This window comes from Euwallacea fornicatus, chromosome 1 (genome assembly GCF_040115645.1).
Source record: "Euwallacea fornicatus isolate EFF26 chromosome 1, ASM4011564v1, whole genome shotgun sequence".
In the NCBI taxonomy this organism is placed as follows: domain Eukaryota; kingdom Metazoa; phylum Arthropoda; class Insecta; order Coleoptera; family Curculionidae; genus Euwallacea; species Euwallacea fornicatus.
Window position 1 is genome coordinate 1,957,305 of NC_089541.1, and position 17,747 is coordinate 1,975,051.

Genomic DNA, 17,747 nt, shown 5'->3' on the forward strand with positions numbered 1-17,747 from the left:
TACTTCGTTAAGATCGACAGAAATCTACAAAAAATTGTTAGGAATCGGCATAGATCTCAAATAAAATTCCTAAATCAGGTAAAAAAACCCCAAAGGTAATTTATCATCAACAATACTAAAGACACCACAAACCGCCATTACTATTCTCCTTCATAGTTCGTGGCCTGTAATTAGAGATGGTAAAACCAGATTGAAAGTCGGCGCCGAATTTAAATTGAAACTACATACAGTACTTGCGACAATATTTATTAAAGACTGTTTTCAATACATAACATCACTCACATAAAACAAAAATTGGAAATACAATAATTAATTCAGTCTTCTCTTATTGATACTGTAATTAACAACATTATTTCATCACGGCTCCCCTGCAGGAGAAACAGTTCTATATGGCACTCTGAAGGGCGTACCAAGCAGGCTCATTGGAATACCAACTGGGTTCTGTCAAAGGTTTGAGCAGGTAGCACCACGCTATAAAACCTACTATAAACAAACACCAAACTACCATTTTCTTAGGCTGTTTGTAAGTGGTGACTTCCACTATGTCGGGAAAACCCATGTGGTTACAAAAGGCGTGGACTACAAAGATGGATATGAAATGGCCAGTTCTGTAGAATAAATAGGCTGAATATGCTCCGAATATTGTCGTGTACAGAAACTGGAAACCTGAGAAATTTATGAAATTTATGTAAAGACTTTATATTAGAATACGTACAAGAAATTTTCAACGCAGTGCTGAAGTTCATACCGAACTTTAGTCGTTCTTGCATGTGGTGGAAATGGGCTATAAGCATTTATTTAAAAAATTATCTTTATTTTAGTGATGAATTTCATGTACTTACCAACTCCAAATAGCAGGGGATTAATCAGAATAGCCGTCAAAGGCGGAAAGCACTGTAAAAGCAACGGTAACATGCAACTTCTATATGTAAACTCCTCAGACAATGGTGCTACTATGTGATTTCTCACCCACATTAGATTTGTCAAATTAGAGAGCCAATAGGTTTCCTCTGAAAAAACTTGGTAAATAACTTACACAGACTTGCATTATACAATTACCTGTATAAATTTTAGATAAACCGCTGAAAAGTTCCATGGAAATCGGCCCCAAAAACAGGATCATAGTCAGAAAAAGTGGCATGAAAAACGCTGGCATTAGTCCCCTGCTTTTCAGGCCTAAAACCTCGAAAAAAGACACCTGAGAAAATTGGTCAATTAGTGCTGACTTGAGCTTCAGAATAGAAAGGACGGACCTCTTTGAGCAGCACTTTGTTGAGCCCCACATAGAGGAAGCAGGGTGCCACAAAAAGCATGATAAACACACTTATGAAGCGTCTTGTTATGGTGGATGGATGATCCCTAGAAACAGAAAAAATGCTCTTGAAGTTTTATGTTATTCTTGATTTTTAACAATATTGTTGCATATCTACAGAAAAAAGTAAAGTCAATGTGCATTATTTCCAATTCGTCAAATTAAAACAGTAACAGTAGTGACGTAAACGTGTTTTCATTTATAATAAAGTCTACTAACCAAGGATATGCAGACATAGTTTTTATGTATGGATTCTCTAATGGTAATGTGCTTGAAGCGATAATGTCGTATCAACGTCGACATTTAGAATGACAAATTCCCAATCATGGAACATTTGTGAAAGTCTACCGAATTTTGAAGGAAACTAGTCACTTTCTTTGTTTCTGGCCCCCGCGAAGACCAGACCTCACACCTCTGGATTTTTATCTTTAGACTCGTCCAAATTCTAAAGTGTATTCACAATAGATCAAGTCCAGAGAAGAATTGATAAGGCAAATAGAAGAAACGTGCGAATCCATGCAAGAAAATCCGCGGGAAATTGCTGGCACACTTAATTCAATTTCTCGACAAAGCAGATTATGCAAACGAAAGAAAGGGTGACAGTTTGAACTGTTTTTGCATCAGTTATATCAGTTAGTTAAAGTCCGTTTATGCCATTTACGATTAAAATGAATTTTGTAAAAGTTTTGGTAAGCAATAAATTTTCTGAAAATTAAGAATATTTTGTGTGATTTTTGAGTCTTTCTAAAACAGTTGAAAATCGGGCAATTAGTAATGCATTTTTTTTATGGGAAATGAGTTACATAATCATTCCTTGAAATACTTTTCTCTCATTGGAGAACACCCTGCATAGTAGGTACTATTCTAAAGGAACGCGTTGCTATTTGTAAATGTGACACCCTACGTATTTTGATATTTTCGAATTTTACTGCACATAAGGAGCAGCTAATTAATGCGTAATCGTATATCAATATCTTTTCGTTTTTTGTATTATTTAATGGATGGAAATTCAATTTTTTCAAATCGAAGATTCGATGTTTTATTGAATATTATGAACCTACAATGACAAGTAACGGAAAAATCCCTTTACATGTTCTTCCTCCCATCTCTGTCAGCTTCCAACTATCTATAGACCTAATGGCAGAAATCATTTTCGTGACGTTTTCGGACGTTAAAACTACTTTTTTAGACGGAAGGTCTTGTATGTGTCGGAATGACTACGAATATTTTCTATTGGTGAGAAATGTTAGGATATTATCAAAATGTAGAACGACAAACTAACGAATTTATTATTACTCAAGAGCACCTCCACCTTTCTATATTTCACCTGCCTATTTTTCGCTCTTGCCTTTCCCTCTCAGTTTCCGGAAAATATCACAGTTCAAAATGGGATTCCCCGACACTTGGCCATCTAGTAATGATGGTAATAGTACCCATATTCGAGAGTTCTTCATGTCTAGATAACTATCAATTTGTCCGTCATTATCGCACTATTAACTCTAATATCATTATACCGAAACTTATGAACTACTAAATTTCCCATATATGTATATTGTATCTTCACATTCCTTCCGTTTGATATTCTTAGCTGGAGGGATATCGAAAATGTTCTACTTGAAAATGTGTTGTACGAAATTTAATTGTTAGTGTGTCAGAAAATAGGCAAAAGAAACAGGAAATTCTCATTTCCTATTTACCGAATAATCGACACTGCCAGCCGGAATTGTGCTGTATTTTTAGAGAAACGGGGCCAGCAGGACCGGTCGAGCAGTTCAGTGCAACCGCGTGAATTTAAAAATAATTTCAGTAAAGCTTTTTATAGCAACGCACAAGTCGTGGGAACTGGCGTTCCACCTTCCTTTAATGGAAAAATTAAGATATCTAAAAAGGAGAGAATTTTCGCAGATAAGCGATAATGGCGATAACCATAGAAATTGAGAGGCCAAGCAGTCAGATTTTAATTTACTGCCACAGGTCAAGAAATACAGGGGCATATTGATAAAATTGTACGTAACGATGTAAGAAAATATTTGACGTTAAACGCGGATTTACCCTTATAGATGGAGTTTAGCCTCTTCTGTGGCGATAACTAACTTTACCTATGTTTAAAACCCCTGTACCATCGAAAAGCGCCCCATTTTAAGACTAAGCATAAATTATAAATAACCGTTATTTAAACAATATGCATAAATAAGAGGGAAAGTCTTCGTTTAGCCTAAACCTAGGAGAGAGAGAGCCCCGTTTTGGGGCGCTTCCCAACTCCCAGCAGCCCGGTAAATTAAATATTAAAATATTCGGAATTTTTCCATATCGCTCCCTCGGGTTCCCACGGGCTCGCTCTGACCCTACAGTGTTGTCATGCGCAACAAGCGACGAGCTCAATATAATTGATATTAAAGGTTCATGCAGTAATAAAAGAAATTTTTTTTCCATAACAAAACTCAGCTAATATTTTGGGTATATAACAGTAATTACATATTTAAATTTTAATGAACATTCCTTAAATCGATGGAGTTCTTATGATTAGGAACTGATACTTTGAAAATTTGGTCCTCTTGGCAATGTCTCAACCGCTATTGCCTAGGCATGAGTTTAGCAATCCAGTACCTGGAACTTGGCAATTACTTACAAAATAATCCAGAATTTCTAATTAGAAAAGTGAATATTAAAAAAAGACTATCGCAACAATCTTTTTTTAAATATTAAAGAGAAAATACTTATTTGTCACCTCGTTAGGATGAATTTATTTCAAAAAATTCCTTAGAAATAGTACTTTTTTTACAACGTGGCAACGTTGAGAATGCAGGCAGTTGTCAGACTAGCGACGGGTGCGCGGTTTGGGGGGCGAGAGACGGCTATTGTGGGTTTCTGTGGCAGGGGTTCGCTTTCGCGAAGTGATTCTGTTGAATTTCTGTAGGAATATTCACACTCACCTATTGTACGGGCTGTTCCAAACGTGCAAACTCCCCAGATAAGTCACCGATAATAAAAAGCAAATCCCCACTGAAACAAAACAATTGAAAATCGCCTTGAAATCGTGTTCCATTTTGACATTTCCTCAAGGGTCACGGGACGCAAACTAGGCGCGACTATTGGCCAAAAGTTGGCGCACGCGCTCTCTCCACCGTTCCGAAAATCGCCAGCGGAAAATGGCTGCCAGTGCTAGTGCCAGTGTTTCCTTTGTTTAGGAGTGGAAAATTGCTTCGAAAAAGGGCTCGAGCCGCCGGGACATCATGCCGAGCGCTTCCTTCACGGCCTCTAGGTCGTACGTGCGTCGATCCCGCAGGAAAACCGGCGCCAACAGGATTCCTACGCCTTCCAGAACCACAAATGGTGAGTCGTAGACGTTTTACACCGTAATTCCAATATTGAACTCGACCCGGATTTTCCTGTTGAAAACTGACTTTGAGGCGTCGTTCCACCGCAGAGCCCCATTTTGCCTCAATTTCATTGATTTTCGTTTTTTTTTGTGGGTGTTGTGCCACAAAGGACCTGCCTAGTTTATTTGTCAAAAGTGGAAATGTCAGTGAACGGTTTTATAAATAAAACATTCCTGAACATAGATTAAGCCTCAATACTCCTTCAGCTTGCGGTAACTACTTTTTCCCTCTAGGAAAAATTTCACCATGAAAGTTCTTATGTATTTTACCATTGGTCTGTTTAACCCAAGGTTTGACCTCAGTTTGGGCCTTCTTTGTTCTTGTAGAGGGAGGTGAATCTCATCTTTCCAGACCTTGTTTGAAGTCCTTCCAGACTCAATCACTAGTTTTAAGGATTTCAGTGAAACCTTTTTCAAAAATCTTTTATTTGGTAGAAAAGTTAAGGTCACAGGAAATGGTGTGTTATGTGTTCGATTGAAAGCAGCTATAAATGTTTTGCTCAGTTTCTGTTGTAACCAAGCTGTATAGTAATGTCAAGGTGTAAAAATTGTGCAGTTTGAAGTATGTTCTTAATGAGAAAACATAGGATTATTATGCAGATTTTTATGACCTATGTAATACTAGAGACTATATATAAATGGAAATAGCATATGCTCACTAAAATCAGCCCATTGCATTCACCCTAACTGAGAGCTAAAGATACAGTAGTTTAGTGTAGTTTTAGGTTTTTTCCTCTTTAAAATATATATATAGAACAGCAAATAAAAAATCATATGTTGTTTCTGAAAATTTTATCCTTATGTATTTGAAAACCTCACCCCAATGATTATTTTTAGTTTTACTTATTCACATTTTTAGGCCTTCCTACCTTTTATAAGTACTTAAGATTTCAAACCAATACCAACTATTACATTCTAAGATATGTTTGTTATTATTATGAGCAAACTTGGTAAAGATAAGGAAAGGGGTTTTACAATTACTATTTCCAGCTGATAGTTAATCAGTTGCTTATTTAAGCAACAGTAAAGAATAACAAAAAATGGGGAGTTGATTGATTAAGCCATTTGTTATTTACTATTAAACATGGCAAATGCTTTTTAACAGGTCTGAATTTACTTATGGTTTTCATATGAGTATTTCAATTTTCCACACATCAAAAGAGGGTATTGGGAATACTTAGTATTTCCAAATGAATTGATATTTATTTATTTTGCATTAATATTCAGGAGTTCTTCAGTCCTTTGAACATAAAAACTACTGTATAAGCAAGAAAATATTTATATGGCTTTGGTTTTATTTTATTCCCCAAAAATTCAGTAAAATGACAATCTTTTCTTAAATTTATTGAAAGCCTTTGATATCTTAGTTCATTGGTAAGTTGGAGTATGGCTTGAAAGGAAAGTGTCCCTAATTGATTGTATCATATTTGAAGGGTAGCTATCAAATGACTTATGCCATTTATAATAATGAATTATTATTATTTTTTTAATGCCAGCAATTGAACATGGTGTTAGCCCAGAATTGATACAAGGCCTAAACTTTTCATATTGCTGGGCAATGATCTGTCACAGGAATTGACAAATTTATTAATATGCCAACATGCAGATGACACTTCCCTTATTTTGTGTGAAAAATGGGGGCATGCTATCAGTTGTGGCATCTATGTCTACAATTGAGAGGTGTCAGTTGGCTCATTTCAGAGGGGTTAGGGATGGGACAGAGGTGAACAAAAAACTGCTTAGACAGATCACTTTTACCAGCGCTCCCCAAATAGTGATTTTAAGAGGACTTTTATACATAGAATGCAAAAAAAATACAAAAATAGAAGTTTTGACCAATTGGTCATCATAAAAGTAGAAAGAAACAGTGTTGATAAGAAACAAGGTATGCATAACTTTAATTCTGCCTATTATAACATTAATAATATCTCTAATTTTGAAATATCTAAATAGCATATAAATGAGTATTAATAGGATTACATAGATATTAAATAAAACAACTAAGTGCTTGTGGTTTAAATATAGTATAGTGCATATTTCACACAGTTAAGTACTATCCATATATTTGTTATCTTTTCATAAAATTGTCATTGCGTTTTTTGAGTTTTTTGTTGGTAAATTTGATAATCTTTATTATGTATAACAAGGAAATAATCAGCCTTCTGGTGATTTGATTGAGAACACAATCTAATTGCAAATTGTCTATCAGTCAATAATTTGGATTCATTGCTTATATTTTTTCATTTATCCCCAGTCCTCTTCTGCTCCTCCTCCAAAAATAGTACTCCACATTGTTATACTTTGTTTCTAGTTGTCTCAATAATGGTTTAAAATATAAAAGCCAAGACGTCGACAAAAAACGAATGCTCTAAAAATCCTATCTTAATTCTACAAAACTTCAATTCTTCTAGAGATATTTGATAAATTTAATCTAACTGTCTCTCTTATTCGCACAGAACCATGTGAATCCACCTGCCCCGTCCAAATCGCCCCAGCGCCTCCAATACCGGGAAGTTCCTCGACGCCGAACCAAGCTGCGCCACCGGCTCAAGGGGGTTCTGGAGCGTCCCCTTTGGGTGGGCCGCTGGCCGCCCACCAGTCGCCCTATGATCTAAGAAGGAAGTCGCCCCAACATCATGGAGGCGCCGACGGCGCCGGCGTGCCCGGCCCTAGCACTAGTGCCGCCACAGCTTGCGGGGCCCCCGCTAGCCCCTCGTGCTCCAGCGGAGGCGCCAGTGGGAGCGGGTACAGCTCGGCCATGTTGCCGGCCCGGAAAAGGCCTAGGCGGACGTGTTCCGCGTCTTATGAGAGTAAGTAAATGCATCTGAGACTTCAGGATTTTGTAGAGAGTGAAGGTTAAACTGCAAGTTTGAGCAAGAAAGAGAAGATACTTTAAAATTCTGAAAATGCCAAAGTCAAATTTCCAACTAAAACGAACCCCATGATTTAATAGAGTATCAAGTGTGTTAGTATACTTAATTTTCAATTTGATAATGTTCACAATACGTTTTGACAACGTTGGCGTTCCTTAAAAGGCGCTTCTCTTTCCTTCCTCAGAAAGTTTTTCATCTTCACCAATAACTTTCTGAGTGCCCAAGTCAAGTTAAAACTCACCAGAAAAAGTTAAATTAAACTTACGCCTCCATCTCCTTTTAGCTTGTACAAATACAGCAGCTCACTACCTCCAGTACGAGTTGCCGGACGAAGTATTGCTCACCATTTTCAACTATCTTCTAGAGCAGGACTTGTGTAGAGTCAGCCAAGTTTGTAAGCGATTCAATGTCATCGCAAACGATACCGAGTTGTGGTAAGTTGAAATTATGACCAACGATTTAATACCGGTATTTCACCGGCCAATAATTTATGAATTTCATGGTGAAGTTCGGTTCGTTTATTAATTCACCAACGTGAAACCCTTTTGACACTGACAATTTGGATGTGAATGAATTCACGAAGAATTTTGCGAATTTATTCACGGATTAACGCTTGTTCAAGCTTTCGTCAATTTTTAAGTGAACTCGGGGCTGCCACACTTCTGCCCTTCTGAACACTTCAAAAGTTCCCAGTTATGACGAAAATGTTTCTTTTTATTTGCTTACTATCTTTTAATTTTTGTTCCTTTGGCCTGTAACTTGGTCGCAAAAAGGTGTGCGAAATAATATAATGCTAACAGATAATATAAACATGTTTTAATTTTTAAACGGTTGTTGTTAAAACTGATAATAAACCATTTGATAGCTCATTTCATGAATCTTGAGGTCAGTGTAAAACCAAAAAACTTCCATGAAAAAATTGTGAGCGTAATGCCAGATTAACAAATAAGTTAGCTAATCGGAAGTTCCGGAGATATATGTATATTTCAATATATTAAAAATAATAATAATACAGTGATTTATTACTAGTAACAGACTAACACTACCTATGTTTTTTTTTAATTTAAAAGTTGAATTTAAAGAAAACAAATGTATGAAAACAAATTCATTAAGTAGAAGTTTATTCTGCAAAATTTATTAGGATTTTATCATCTGAATAGGAGCTAAGATGTACTACTCTCGCAGATCCTGCCGACAGACATAATTTGCATTCACTCCCTTTTGCGTTTTAAGTATTAAAAGAAAAAAATATATATTTTTTTGGAGTTCCGAATTGGTTTTGAAGCTTTGACTGTATCATGCCAAACAATAAAAAAGACTTTTGAAATTCTGCTGTTGTCGCAGCACAGGTAATCAGTAGTCTTCATCAGAAAGATGTTTTTCTGTGAGCATAACTTTCCTTAAGCATTTTTATATAAGGCAATAGGAATGTGTTTCAACACTATTTAATGATGCTTACTGTTACTAACGCAGCCTCAAAAAGTTTGAGGTGACAAATTAGTAAAATTTAAAAATGTGTAGATTAACCGTATTGAAAGACATATTTCTCCATTCCATGTTGTCTCTTTGTTGAGAAGTCACTAGGTATTTTCTCAACATTTGTTGCATATCGGGCAGAAAACTGCGTACTTTCTTTTAAAAATCTGCAACGCATTTTATAGCTTTTAAGGCAATGTCCATTTAGTTTTTGCTGTTCCGAGAATTTAATATAACAATACTGCAGCAATTGATCAGCTCATTGAATATATTGTTCAACCTAATCAGAGATATACAGCCTGATATATATATAAAATTTTTATATATTTAAAATTTTTGTTCTCCTTTTCAGGAAGCGATTATATCAAAGCGTATACGAGTATGATCTTCCTCTATTCAATCCAGCTCCGTGTCGTTTTGAATTTATCAGTCCCGAAGAGTCCGAATTGGCCAATCCATGGAAAGAGTCCTTTCGGCAGCTATATCGTGGCATCCACGTGCGACATGGCTATCAAGAGCTGAGTTTCAAGGGCAGGAATTTGGTCTATTTTAATACAGTTCAGGTAGGCACACTTCTCTTAGTATTCTTGATCTTAATGTGAGTTTAAAATATACTTTTCTTCATCCTACTTACGGGATTTTTCAAGAAATTTGATTTAAAGTTAAACTCGAATTCTCGTCTTACGTTTTCGGATGAACTTGACAGTTTGACACTACTGATTTTATTCTGTGATTTGGATTTCCTCAGGGTGCGTTGGACTACGCAGACGAACGTAGTAGCAGCAACAGCACAACAGGTGCTGTGACTGGTTCCTGCGCGAGCAGCCATTCCTCGGAATCCGGCAGCGACGCCCAACAAGGGGCATTGATATTCCTCCACACGGGTACCTACAGAGGCGAGTTTTTGGTTATCGATTCCGATATTGCTTTACTAGGTAAGTCTTTAAGTCCCTAAATTGGTGGTTTCACTAGGATAAATTTTGCTATGTATAATTTTGGATAACTTAATAAAGTGGCGTCAATCATGCTGATTTATGTAAAGTAATTATTCAAATTTTTGAGTATTTATGGATGTTTGATGGTCATATTCAACAAAACTAAAAATGTTGGATGTTGCAGACAGGAAGGCCGTGGTGTTTATAGCTTGTCATGAAAATAAAAGAAAAAATGAAAATAACCAACACAAAAATTATAGACACCAAATGCCTTTTAGTTTTGTATGGGCAATAGATTCATTATTTTGGTATTACTTTTACGGTTTTAAATATTAATTCGTTTTTTTTTATCTCTTTAGGTGCCGCTCCGGGCAACGTTGCCGAGTCGGTAATACTGGAACGTGAGTCGGAATCGACCGTGATGTTCGTTGAAGGTGCTAAGTATGCATACGCCGGACATTTGACGTTGAAATTCTCGCCAGACGTCACTTCCACGGTGCCCCATCACAAGCACTATTGCCTGGAAGTGGGCGAGAATTGCAGTCCCACAGTGGATCATTGCATTATTCGTAGCACTTCCGTGGGTAAGTTTCGCTATACGCTCATTTAGTAAATTTGTCCGTGTACAAGTTTTTTGTCCAAGATTTGAACCAATGGTTTGTAAAATTTCTTTGCCGTTTCTAATGACCACCGAAATTTGCACAGCGCTTTCACTAATTCGTTTTTGATTTGTCTATCGTTAATATTTTGTTAAAATTATCTTCAGTTGGAGCTGCAGTGTGCGTAAGCGGAGTGGGAGCGAATCCAGCTATCCGCCATTGCGACATTAGTGACTGCGAAAACGTTGGTCTCTACGTGACGGACTACGCACAAGGCACTTATGAGGACAACGAGATAAGCCGGAATGCATTGGCGGGCATCTGGGTTAAAAACTACGCCAATCCGATAATGCGTAGAAATCATATACACCATGGTCGCGACGTGGGGATATTCACCTTCGATAATGGATTGGTGAGTTTGTTCCTCCTCTGATACAAATTTGGTCGTTACTTTGTCGGTACTGTAGGGTTACTTTGAAGCTAACGACATTCACAACAACCGCATTGCCGGATTTGAGGTGAAAGCGGGTGCCAACCCAACGGTGGTACAGTGCGAGATTCACCACGGTCAAACGGGAGGAATATATGTGCATGAAAATGGACTGGGCCAATTTATAGATAACAAAATACATTCGAATAATTTTGCCGGGGTGTGGATCACATCGAACAGCAACCCGACGATTAGGAGGAACGAGATCTATAACGGTCACCAGGTAAAGCGAATTGAAGACATAGATCGTAGTAAATATGTATTTCTTGAGTTCTAGAGAGTGTAGTCAATACTCATTATTCTGAATTCTTAGCTAGTTTTTCTAAACGCATTTGTAAAACACATCGTAATCTATTTGATTACATTACTTTTTTTTTACAATAGGGTGGAGTGTACATATTCGGGGAAGGTCGAGGTCTCATCGAACACAACAACATTTATGGCAACGCGTTAGCCGGTATTCAGATCCGAACTAATAGCGATCCAATTGTGCGGCACAACAAGATCCATCACGGGCAACACGGGGGTATTTACGTGCACGAGAAGGGTCAGGGTCTTATTGAAGAGAACGAGGTGATATTCTGCTCCAAAATTATTGTTTTTGAGACAGTTTAATTGTATGGTTCTTCTAGGTCTATGCAAATACGTTAGCCGGCGTGTGGATTACCACGGGCAGTACGCCGGTGTTGCGGCGTAATCGAATTCATTCGGGTAAACAAGTGGGCGTATATTTTTACGATAATGGACACGGGAAGCTGGAGGACAACGACATCTTTAATCATCTGTATTCGGGTGTTCAGATTAGGTAAATATGAGTCTTCTGCTTTCTATAATTATTTGAATAACATAGGAGGAAAGTGCTGCTTTTTTTACTTTCGTGAATAATTTCGAAACATTTGATGGAAAAAAAACAGTTTCTTCCAGAGGTGTACATCTAATTTTTACTATGGCAATCGTCGAATCTACTGTGATGCAAACGCGCTAATTAAAATTCTTAAAAATAGACCACAAATGAGGAGAAAACCTTTGATTTCGATACAGGTGTACTACTACAATTTTCATATTTTCTAGGACGGGTAGTAATCCAGTAATTCGTGGCAATAAGATCTGGGGTGGTCAAAACGGTGGTGTGTTGGTTTATAATGGTGGACTAGGACTGCTCGAGCAGAACGAAATCTTTGACAATGCGATGGCAGGTGTCTGGATCAAAACCGATTCGAATCCGACGCTCAAACGCAACAAAATATTCGACGGTCGAGATGGAGGCATTTGTATCTTTAACGGTGGAAAGGTAAGTATTTTCCGGCCACACGCGATTCGACTCGGTTACATAAAAATACTACTAAGCTTATCCTTACTCACGAAATGATTTGAGCCTTTACCCTACTCTTAACTAGAAGTTTAATCATGGCTACCTTGAGGTTAGTTAAGGTTAGTGTAAGTTAGAACTTTGCCATTTTGGGCTGACTTGAGCTATGATCAGACCAAATCTGAGTCTTACTATTAGTAGAATTAGAAATAATAGTAAAGCAGTGTCAACATTTTACTATTTTCCTTTTACATGGTGTTATTAAGGAACAATTCTTTTAATATTGTGTCATAATACAAGATTATATTTTTGAAACGTTTTTAATAGATTGTCGGTTTCACGTTTCAGGGCATTTTAGAAGAAAACGACATATTTCGCAACGCCCAGGCCGGCGTTCTGATCTCTACTCAATCGCATCCAATCTTGCGAAGAAATCGCATTTTCGACGGTTTGGCAGCTGGGGTTGAGATCACGAACAATGCCACTGCTACCTTGGAATTCAATCAAATCTTTAATAACAGATTTGGGGGATTGTGTCTAGCAAGTGGCGTACAACCTATCATCAGAGGCAATAAGGTCAGTTAAGATACCAAAGTATTGTAAAAAGGAAGTATTTATTATATCGAAATTATATTTTATACATTATAAACTAAAAAAAAATTGAAAAATAATTAAACTGAGTAACACAGTACAAAAAGCTATAAAAATTATAGATTTTCAACAATCAAGACGCGGTGGAGAAGGCAGTCTCAAACGGACAGTGTCTCTATAAAATATCGTCTTATACCTCATTCCCTATGCACGACTTTTACCGCTGTCAAACGTGCAACACTACCGACCGTAACGCCATCTGCGTTAATTGTATCAAGACGTGCCACGCTGGCCATGACGTCGAATTTATACGTCATGACAGGTAAGCAGTCGGTTGTTGACACTAATTCCAACATTATCACATATCTCTGTTCGTAGGTTCTTCTGCGACTGCGGCGCCGGCACCTTAACCAATCAGTGCCAGTTGCAGGGCGAACCCACCCAAGACACGGACACCCTGTACGACTCTGCGGCGCCAATGGAATCGCACACGTTAATGGTGAATTAGATTGGCAACGTTGTTATATCAATAATGCGGACTACTTAATTTTCCGTTGGTGTTGTGTAAATGGGACTTTTTTTTTGTTTAGAAAACGTGTTTGTTTGAGTGTGCCTCGGGTGATATTTATAGTCCTGTTGGAGTTATTGTCTTTGAGAGAATAAGAGGAGGGAGAACGATGGGGTGGGAAAGAGGGTAAGTCGTCGCGAAAGTTCAGTATCGCAGGTAAAGGTAGGAAAGTTGTTATTAAAATAGAGAAAAAACTTCAAGTTTATTAGGAAATTTATTTGTGTCATTTTGAGACAAGATGGCACATATAAATTTGATGAAATTAACAGATGTCTCTAAGGGCTAAAAATACAAATTAAATTATATATTAACCAGTTTTTGAAGAACAAAGGCGTGGATTATAGTTGCCAACTTTTAGATGGCGTCATTTGTGTACTAAATTATATAATGGAAGGATGATATGTTATTTTGTCGAGAAACAAATTATTTTTATAGTTTCAGAAGTATTTCTCAAATGTAAATTCAGATTTTCCCTTTGTTGGAGAGCCTGAAGGCGTTAAAGATTGTCATCAGAAATAAGTTAAACTTGCGGCTTTCGCGACGCCACCCATCCAACTCTGTACATTTTTCTAGCTTTACACTACGTAGAATGTACGCATAAGTTACGAGTAATTCTTGTACAGTAATCGTTAGAAATTTCTTTTTAAGTTTATACTCTCTATCATTATTGTTTAGTTAATTATTGTTATTTGTGTATTTTAATTTATTTATCTTTATTTGGACATTATTGTTGTCAATCGAGTACCTTATAGACAGTTTACGCAAAACGACCTAGTGTCTTTAAACTGATCACCAAAGTAGCTGTCTATAATCTGGGCATTTAAAAACATTTTTATAGAACCTTCTCAAATCAAAATATTAAGAACAAACGGTAATTTCAAACCTACAGATTGAGATATAGCTTTAATGATGTCGTTAAAAAGTGGGGTGATCATGGTGATGTCACTATTCGATTTTTAAGCCAGTATCGCAGTCTCAGTCACATAAGTCAAGAGCTGTCGATTGCTGTAAATGTAATTTTGTAAATAGTTTTTGTACCCTCTTTAAGTGGTGTTTTTTTGTACTTTATGAAAGTTTCGTATATAGCACCGCGACCGATCGAAACGTATTGAAATACATAAGTTGTGATGGTGCCATAGCTTGCAATAGGTTTTTCACTCAAAGTGGCGTCTAGCAATGAACTGTCGAACGTTCATTTTGAAGAATTGATTATCTGGCAACATGCACACAAGTTGTTAGTTTAGGGTATTTTCAGTAAAAAAGTACTTTGAAATCTCATGAAATGGTTAAGGCACAGGGCAAAATTTTTTTTACGAAATATATAGCAATCATGTAGAAATTTCGAAATAACGCTGTAATAAGTCACAATTCTAATGAAATGATGATGGAGTTCTTTAATTCCTGAACCAAAAATCTTAACCCAGCCTTAACCGCCTTTTTTTAAATGAAGTTATTGTAACGGTACTCGTGTTCTTGCCCTTCAACGTGTATCGATTTTTTTTTTCGGTTTTCTCATACGTTTCTGTAGTGTGTAAATAGGGCGGTGGTTAAACGACTAACATGGTATAAAACGGTGGACAGATTCAGAGTTGTCCCGCTACCCTAATCGTTCCTTTGAGAAGAGTGTTTTTTTTATATGACTGAAGTTGCATGTAAAATAAATTAATGTAATATATTGTCCTTTTTCTAATGGTGGTACCACTTAAATGGAGAGCGTAGGTTAAGTGCGTAGGCGTAAGTTAATGTCAGGCTTAAATAGATCTACTGACTTTCGGCGGTCACTAGTGATAGATAGCACTTGTATTGTACTGTGTACATTAATACAAAAAAAAATATATGGTTTCGAAATTGCAAAGAGTTTTAAATTAATTAAATGTTGCCTACGAATCGAAATCGGCAAAGACTGCGTCATCCTCTTTGCAGGGAATGGAGGGGTCACTGTTGTAGTAGTCTTGGCAATCGGGCATGTTTTGTAATTTTGCCGGTAAGGGGTTTGCGATGAACAAGGAATGTTTCAGTGCCTGGAAATGGTGAAGACGCTCTATAAATTTTTTTTAAAACGACAAATATTCCGTTTAAATTGTTACAAAATTATAAAGCTAAAAATAGACATATTCGTGTTGTAGTTGAATTTAAAAGAAAACTGGTAATTAATATTTATATACACTGAAAACTGACCAGCTCTGCGCTAAGTCTTCTTTTTCCATCGTACATGATAATTTGCTTCATAAAATCTATTGTGAGGTTATCAGCAGTGGGTAGAATTACTTCCCACCTCTTGCCTGAGCTGGAAATGAAGGAAATCTTATTGTAGTCGGGCAAATCTGTTAAATCAGGCCACGTTTCTTTTGTGGGGATTCCCAAGGTGCTCAACACTATAGCCAATTGCTCAATGTCAGTTTCTCCCTAAAAAAGTTAAGAGATTTCTTTATTACGTTAGGTACACGAAACTTCGACATTTGATACTTGGAAAAACTATGAAATCATGAAAATATTGTGAAATATAATTTTGAAAGGCGTAATTGCGACAACACTTATTATTTACATTTAAGGAGACGTTTAGATGTTTCTAGCTTGTTTTCGCACACAGTATACTCACAGGAAACAGTGGCTCTCTATTGACCATCTCCCCTATAATGCATCCTACCGCCCACATATCCACCGAGGGCGTGTACGTCCTGGAGCCGTAAAGCAGTTCCGGAGCCCGATACCACCTTGTTGCCACCTGATGCGAATACTGCCTATCCTTCTTCTGCTCATTGTAAATTCTGGCCAAACCAAGATCGGCTATTTTCAACTGCTTTTTTGGGGAAATAAGCAGATTTGCCGGTTTAATATCCTATCATTCAACAGAAATTGAAGCTCTGGAATTCATGGTAACCCGGAAATTTACCCTATGCATTATATGATTGCGATGCATGAATGCGATGCCTTTGAGCATCATTCTAGCGTAACGTTTTATTTGTGCTAGGTTTAGTTGAGTTTTCTTCAATACATCTTGAAGGCTGCAGGGAAGGAATTCCATGACGAGAACCACGGAACTGCCCATGTTGGTGACGTCGATTAATTTCACTATCTGATTTTGAAGAATTTTTGTAATAAAATGTTGGCTGCGCGGATGAGTTGCTTCACCATAAGTTCATCAAAATTATTCTTTTGGTAACGTACCAAAAGTGTAAAATATCAATTAAAATTTAATGTTTTTCATAAAATGATGAATAGATATAGTGAGATATTAATTCGAGGCAAATCTTGATTAGATGATGAATGTCAAGTACTGAATCCAATAAGAAAGTTCGTGATACAGTGATTAATTACCCAAATTTCTTTAATTTTAGAATATTTCTGAGTAAATAGTAATTGCAAAAAACAAAAAGTTAACTATAGAGAAGTGCGCCAATGGCTTTATGAAACCTTTTATTTTATATTATTTTTTCCATTTAGTTACATTCATAGTAATAACAAAAAAATAAAAATAGGAACTATTTAGTAACTTTAAGATTCGCAAATGTTAGGTTGACAGTATTGGTGAAAAATGTTTGACGTTTCTGGGTCCCATTTTTAATATTTTCCATTTAAATTATGTAAATGAATCAGAGCTGTACTGTCAGAGAACTCATAATCAAACTATTAATAGTACGGTTATGAAGCCCTGAACGTTCCAAATTAGAATCACCATATTACAAAGTAGACAATGATGTTCGTTTTTTCTTAATAAGAGCGATAGCTTCTGAACTCTGTTTTGAAGTTGAATGTATTTATAAAAGTCGCACTTACATTTTTGGCTTTTAATACGCGTAAAGCACAGATTTCCCTTAGTGTATTCTTTGAAATTCCCTGTACCACATTAACGCTGATTTTCTTCAAAGCTACCGATTGACCAGTTTGCAAATCGATGCCCCGAAACACGTATCCATGGGCCCCTTCCCCGGCCTTTCCTGTAATCTTGTAATTTTCCATTATTTTTCCCAATGTAACGAAATGTATAAAAGTGAAATAATTGTAATTGTGTGTATTCAAGTGGTGAGAGTTTGGAAGGTGTTTCTATGGCAACAATTCTATCGAACGGTTGCAAATGAGAACATAGCCGCTATGGTTGTGGAAAGAGCGTAAAACAAAAATGAAGAGCATACTCGATGACGCAATAAAAATTGTTTGTTTTACATACGTTATATCACGTTAAACTTATACGTTTAATGCTTTAACATGACGTAC

The 17,747-nt window shown here is 36.8% G+C and overlaps 3 protein-coding genes across 3 annotated transcripts; 1 reads left to right on the top strand and 2 right to left on the bottom strand.

Annotated features, from left to right (window-relative positions):
• Window positions 1-229: 229 nt before the first annotated feature.
• On the bottom strand, window positions 230-4,386 carry Sras (Ras converting CAAX endopeptidase Sras). The gene is made up of 6 exons (XM_066290983.1): window positions 4,246-4,386; window positions 1,254-1,359; window positions 1,060-1,198; window positions 843-1,010; window positions 716-784; window positions 230-666 (listed from the first exon to the last, which is right to left on the bottom strand). Exons 1-6 carry the CDS (start codon window positions 4,356-4,358, stop codon window positions 386-388), a joined length of 876 nt encoding a protein of 291 aa, XP_066147080.1. The 5' UTR covers window positions 4,359-4,386; the 3' UTR covers window positions 230-385.
• A 123-nt stretch (window positions 4,387-4,509) lies between these two features.
• On the top strand, window positions 4,510-15,387 carry FBXO11 (F-box protein 11). Its single transcript, XM_066290959.1, has 14 exons — window positions 4,510-4,645; window positions 7,148-7,501; window positions 7,848-7,998; window positions 9,393-9,603; window positions 9,789-9,975; window positions 10,335-10,559; window positions 10,742-10,986; window positions 11,042-11,287; window positions 11,449-11,637; window positions 11,697-11,869; window positions 12,136-12,355; window positions 12,722-12,949; window positions 13,087-13,286; window positions 13,343-15,387. The coding sequence occupies exons 1-14, from the start codon at window positions 4,546-4,548 to the stop codon at window positions 13,470-13,472; spliced, it is 2,859 nt and encodes a 952-aa protein (XP_066147056.1). The 5' UTR covers window positions 4,510-4,545; the 3' UTR covers window positions 13,473-15,387.
• Window positions 13,553-17,632, bottom strand: LOC136343949 (cyclin-dependent kinase 20). The gene is made up of 5 exons (XM_066290971.1): window positions 17,310-17,632; window positions 16,426-16,608; window positions 16,132-16,371; window positions 15,711-15,938; window positions 13,553-15,553 (listed from the first exon to the last, which is right to left on the bottom strand). Exons 1-5 carry the CDS (start codon window positions 17,490-17,492, stop codon window positions 15,413-15,415), a joined length of 975 nt encoding a protein of 324 aa, XP_066147068.1. The 5' UTR covers window positions 17,493-17,632; the 3' UTR covers window positions 13,553-15,412.
• Window positions 17,633-17,747: the final 115 nt, after the last annotated feature.

What these genes read in the sequence shown, in the direction of transcription:
- Sras (XM_066290983.1), bottom strand. Translation starts at nt 4,358, where the DNA reads ATGGAACACGATTTCAAGGCGATTTTCAATTGTTTTGTTTCAGTGGGG. An exon ending in TGGAACAGCCCGTACAATAG is followed by an intron (nt 1,360 to 4,245) that starts GTGAGTGTGAAT and finishes TTCTGTTTCTAG; the next exon opens with GGATCATCCATCCACCATAA. An exon ending in CACTGCGTTGAAAATTTCTT is followed by an intron (nt 667 to 715) that starts GTACGTATTCTA and finishes TAAATTTCTCAG; the next exon opens with GTTTCCAGTTTCTGTACACG.
- FBXO11 (XM_066290959.1), top strand. Translation starts at nt 4,546, where the DNA reads ATGCCGAGCGCTTCCTTCACGGCCTCTAGGTCGTACGTGCGTCGATCC. An exon ending in GCCTTCCAGAACCACAAATG is followed by an intron (nt 4,646 to 7,147) that starts GTGAGTCGTAGA and finishes TTATTCGCACAG; the next exon opens with AACCATGTGAATCCACCTGC. An exon ending in TATTCGGGTGTTCAGATTAG is followed by an intron (nt 11,870 to 12,135) that starts GTAAATATGAGT and finishes CATATTTTCTAG; the next exon opens with GACGGGTAGTAATCCAGTAA.
- LOC136343949 (XM_066290971.1), bottom strand. Translation starts at nt 17,492, where the DNA reads ATGGAAAATTACAAGATTACAGGAAAGGCCGGGGAAGGGGCCCATGGA. An exon ending in GCAATCATATAATGCATAGG is followed by an intron (nt 16,372 to 16,425) that starts GTAAATTTCCGG and finishes GTTGAATGATAG; the next exon opens with GATATTAAACCGGCAAATCT. An exon ending in ATAGAGAGCCACTGTTTCCT is followed by an intron (nt 15,939 to 16,131) that starts GTGAGTATACTG and finishes TAACTTTTTTAG; the next exon opens with GGAGAAACTGACATTGAGCA.